The 5,241-nt window shown below is 45.3% G+C and overlaps 1 protein-coding gene across 1 annotated transcript; it reads left to right on the forward strand.

Moving 5' to 3' along the window:
• The first annotated feature begins 2,339 nt into the window (after positions 1-2,339).
• Positions 2,340-4,883, forward strand: LOC125738506 (interferon regulatory factor 2-binding protein 2-A-like). Its single transcript, XM_049007512.1, has 2 exons — positions 2,340-3,427; positions 3,755-4,883. The coding sequence occupies exons 1-2, from the start codon at positions 2,617-2,619 to the stop codon at positions 4,468-4,470; spliced, it is 1,527 nt and encodes a 508-aa protein (XP_048863469.1). The 5' UTR covers positions 2,340-2,616; the 3' UTR covers positions 4,471-4,883.
• Positions 4,884-5,241: the final 358 nt, after the last annotated feature.

Genomic DNA, 5,241 nt, shown 5'->3' on the forward strand with positions numbered 1-5,241 from the left:
AAAAAGAGCTTTAAGTTGGGAGAAAAAAAACACAAAAGTATCAGAGAAAGTGACACCAAAAAGTGGGAGGCGGAGCATGAGGTTTCCAAACATCTATTTATGAAATTCGGGTTCTGGATCTTGCCATGTCCTTGAATAGATGGCCGCCAGCCAAGAGCTTTAGTTTGTTGTTCTAGGGATGGGCGAGGTAAAAAAAAAATGGGTACGTGACTAAACATCTAACTTCCTCTTTCAAACGTCGTCACGAGGGCTTGCAAAAACAAATCCCGCTTTGTGTCTGCAGATTTCAGACGCATTGCCTCACCCGAGGAGCTGCACGTTAAGCTGCGACCGCTTGGACCCAGTCCAACGCAAACAAATTATGGATTGCTTTTTTTTCTTCCCTGCCCCAATTAAGGTTAAAGTACAAAGTATCCAAACGACTACTACCGAAATGTGCTGAGCTCAAATGGCAGCCATACGTTCATCAGACTTCCCTTTCTGTTGGGAAGAGAGAGGAAGGGTGTTTGTGGTCTCTGTACCCCGGCTGCACATTTCCTGTCTCTGGCTGACAGGCTCCTTCTGTCAGGAGCGCCATTTATAATCACACACGTGTAAACATTACAAAAGTGCGCTTTGGGCTCTGAAGCTGCTGCATGGAGGCAATATGACGAATCCCTGTTGCGAAATGCGCCTGCGCTCGCCTATGCTTCGCTCTTACCTATACAGACATGCGGTGCGCATTTATACTGTTCCAGATCCTGTCTTTAAGCATTCACGTCTTCATATCCGAAATCTTTGTATCTGTCGCAAATCAAAGTCAAATAATGCGTAGTTTTTTTTTCGTTTAAAAGTCCACAATTCCCACAGATTAATGTTTAGTTGGCTATGAACGAACAGAACTATTTCTTAGACTGTTTTCTATTTTACTTTCACAATCATTCAATTAGTCGTTATTTTGCATTCTGCAGCACGGTGACAGGGTTTTACATTTCAGCGGTGACAGCCGTTAAGTGAATTTGCGGTAATCGCTGGGACTCATGTGGCGTTTTAAAAAAAGACCATCTGGAAATCCCCACGTACTTCGGCTGGCCGAAACCATGCTTCTAAATATTTGGCTTTTCCGTATAATAAATGCGGAAAACATTTTCGGTATATGGAGGAAAACCGCCCACTCGCTTTTTAAAGTAACTAGAGGTGGGTTTTTTTTTTTTACCAAAAATGCAGGAAGCTAGAACCTAGCCAGCTACTTACACTAACTGTTAAAACTACCCAATGTGAAGTTACATTATTTGTTGCCATTATCCTTTATTGAAGAGCATAGATTTGCTTATAAACTAAACTCTAACTTACAAAAAATATAATGCATCCCAAAACGTGTACTTGGGAATAAGCGCAAAGCAAAACTTTTGTGACAGCTAACCATATGTTTGCCTTAACAGAATGGATTCGGTTTAAGTGTCAAAACGTGCTGAAACACAACAAGGAACTTCTCCTTTAAATATCCCGAAACGGTTGAAAGGACTGAATCTGCCTTGGTAACATGAGCTGTTTAATGCACGGTTGGCTGGGGGGCAAGTATAAGGTGTGACGCAGCGCTGGCATTCTGACTGGAATGTGGATTTGCTAAATGGGCTTCGGAGTGCCAATTACTTACAGTCACGTATTTTGTGAGCATGCGTGTTGCAGCAGGGAGCTGGAGCAGCTTGGTGACGCCACCAGCAGGCTGAAACTAGCCGATTAAAGGGTATTAACACCTTGAGACCAGGAACAAATCGAATCGGCAGAAGTTTTGATTTTTGCTTATTTTAAAAATGATTTTCTTCTTAAATTCATATATATAGTGTGACACAAAAAATGAGCCACTTTCCTGGCCAAATGTAATTCCACATAAGACGTAAAATTTCAGCTTACATACACACACACAAAAAATCAACTGAGATAACATTCATGCAGTCCAATGGTAGCTGCATATGCCATTCGCGCTCTTCCCTATGCATAAACCTCCACTATTATCCCTGTGAGAGCGACAGGAAGAAAACATTTCCCGTCCCGATTGCCAGTAGTTAGCAAGCAAATAACCACGTATACAGATGAACATCCAAGATTTTACTAAATCTTCTCCGTCGCGTCGTCCTTTAAACGGTGGAATATGAATAGAATCTTCGTTAAACGTCAACATAACAAGACACGAAAAAATAATAAACCCGTTCCCAAACCGTTAAACTAGTATTTTTTTCAATCTTGGTCTGAGCTTGTATTCCTGGCACAAGTTCAATTGATTTAATAAAAAAGGGGGCAGAGTCTGTGTGAGTGAGCATGCGCAGGAGGGGGGCCGTCGAAGAATCAAGTAAATAGAACCGGAGCTGGAACCGCAAGTTTAGTGTGCGGCGATGACGTCACTGCTCCACATTGAGCTCGCCGAGTAGTAGTGAGAGAGATAGATAGAGGCGCGCCGTAGTAAAGTACACACTGCCATGAAGTTCTGTTTGTTAACTACTTAATTGTTGTTGCTAGCAATCAGGAGAGGAAGGCTGAAATATCTGAACTTTTTACATCGTTTTTTTGCTTGTGTAAGAGTAACACAGAATCAGTGGGCATTTGGGGGAAGGCTTTTTAATATTTTTTGGAGAAGCGATGTCGTCCGCGGCGGTTGCTGCTTCAAGAAGGCAGTCATGTTATTTATGTGACTTGCCCCGCATGCCGTGGGCTATGATCTGGGATTTTACCGAGCCCGTCTGCAGAGGATGTGTCAACTACGAAGGAGCAGACCGAATTGAGTTTGTGATTGAGACTACGCGGCAGCTAAAGAGGGCACATGGCTTCCAAGAAGGTAGATCTCCGGGACCGGGTAAACCTCAGCTCTCGGGGAAAGAGATTCAGTCCATCAACCATACGACGGGAGATCCCGGATCGCGACCACCACAGCCCCTGGACCGCTACCCCCTAACCTCTGATCGGCCGCCAAGACTTGGTCCAGAATATCCGTCTGGGAGGCAGGCTAATGGAATTCCTATTCCAAATGGATTCCCCAAACCTGACGATCCCCCGGAGCTGAACCGGCAGAGCCCTAACCCTCGCAGGACAAGCACGGTGCCCCCAAATTTAGTGCCTTTGGTTAACGGGAGCATGACATCTGTACACGCTGTCAACGGCAGACCCGGACAAATGGGACTGCCTTCAGCGTTATCGGCGAATCCTAACGAACTGGGCAGCAAGAGACCGGCCTCTGTCTCCAGCACGGAGCATGAGAGGGAGGTGAAGGACAAGCACAGACCGGACAGCCTGACACCGGAGATCGAGGGCCACAAGAGCAGACCGGACGAATGGATGAATAAGGGCAAAACCGTAAGGGACTTATTACCGCTCCACCCTTTCGACAACAGGTTCAAAAAGGATCAGCAGAGAGCAATGGGCTACGACACGGGCGCCGTCGCCTCAAAACCAGGTAAATATTTCAGTGATCGACTCCCAGAAGTGACAGCATGGCTTTCGTTTCTAACAAAACCCTTCTGAATGAGACAGACGCACTATGAGTCACCCCCTCCTTTTCAGACCTGCTAACGGCTATTTCCGCATATAATAGCAATCCAGCTCATGGTGTATTGCATTGTTTCACAAATATTTTAGTTTCGATTCTTATTTCCTGTCTATTTCCAAAATGCATTTATGCGGTGTTCTATGAGGCTTGAATATGTATTGCATCGTAAACGTTACCTTTAAGTGGTCCTTCGTCTTTTATTAATAAATTGTTTTTGCTTCCTGTATAAACCAGACCGAGGAAAGCATCCCCGGAATTTGAAGAGAAAACCCTCTCCGGAGCCCGAAGGGGAAGGCACGGCTGTGAAGCACAACGGAGAGGGACAGTGGGCACCACCGCCTGCCGAGGTCCTGAAGATGCCCCCCGTACCCCCGCCGAACTTCACTTCACCGCCCTCCACCATCTCGCCTCATTCCCGCACCACCCCGCCGGAGGCTGCGCAGAACGGACAGTCTCCTATGGCGGCGCTTATTTTAGCCGCTGACAATGCTGGTGGAAACAGCTCACCCAAGGACGCAAACCAGGTGCACTCCACCACCCGGAGGAACAGCAGCAGTCCCCTTTCGCCGTCCTCCATGAGCCAAAGGAGACTGGCCCAGAGGGACGTGTCCAGTGCGGGGACGCCGCACGTGCCGGGCATAGACCAAGTGCACCCCCAAAGCATTCCAGACTCGTCGGTGCCCAACAGCATACCCCTCTGCTGCACCCTGTGCCACGAGCGCCTAGAAGACACGCATTTCGTCCAGTGCCCGTCTGTGCCCTCTCACAAGTTCTGCTTTCCCTGTTCCAGGGAGAGTATCAAGCAGCAAGGCGCTACCGGCGAAGTGTATTGCCCGAGCGGAGAGAAGTGTCCATTAGTGGGCTCGAATGTTCCATGGGCTTTCATGCAAGGTGAAATAACAACCATCCTTGCAGGAGATGTTAAAGTAAAAAAGGAGAGGGACCCCTGATTTTATTTTAATGATTTTTTTTTTTTGAAAAAAGAAAAAACTAAAAATATAAATATATATAAATATGTCACTTGCATACCGTTAAAACAAAACTAACGGACTTGTACATAGCCTATTGGACACAAGGGAAGTGTATACTTCGTAAACATGGCTGTATAATTTTTGATTTTTGAATACATTGTGTTTCTATATTTTCGAAGATAAAGGTATGTACTCATTATAATGGACTACTTCCTTTTGTTGATGTTTTAGCAGTTTCTGATGTATTTTTAGGTTTGGTGGCAGTTCCTGTTAAACGTAGGTGTGACTAATGCTACTCATCGAGCACTTGGCAAAACTGAAATGCTTCTAGCTGTACTTGTAATGCACTTGTTAAAGATTGCCAAATACAGTTTCTGACCTTGTAATAATAACTTAGTGTCTGTGGTTGCTTATTTTTGTTGTCAGGTACATGGAATCAATGTTTCCCACGTATTTCTACATGTTCTTAATGCCCCGATGCAATAAGCTCGGGGTAACGTGCCTATTGCGTTCGTGGCTGCAGTTACTTCAGAGTTACGCAACTTAACATAGTATCGACGTAACTGCAACGATGATTAAATCACTTAAGTTGCTCTCAAAATGTCTTGCAAAATTTGCTTTTAATTTCTGTAGCAATAGGGCGCGTAATGGTTCAGTTCAATGACTGAGTTCATTTACAAATTTGCTGTCTGGGTCATTTTAATCGTGTCTTGATTTAGGGCGTTAGGAACACTGCACTTATCCGAGACC

This window comes from Brienomyrus brachyistius, chromosome 3 (assembly GCF_023856365.1).
Source record: "Brienomyrus brachyistius isolate T26 chromosome 3, BBRACH_0.4, whole genome shotgun sequence".
Lineage (NCBI taxonomy): Eukaryota > Metazoa > Chordata > Actinopteri > Osteoglossiformes > Mormyridae > Brienomyrus > Brienomyrus brachyistius.

What these genes read in the sequence shown, in the direction of transcription:
- LOC125738506 (XM_049007512.1), top strand. Translation starts at nt 2,617, where the DNA reads ATGTCGTCCGCGGCGGTTGCTGCTTCAAGAAGGCAGTCATGTTATTTA. An exon ending in CGCCGTCGCCTCAAAACCAG is followed by an intron (nt 3,428 to 3,754) that starts GTAAATATTTCA and finishes TGTATAAACCAG; the next exon opens with ACCGAGGAAAGCATCCCCGG.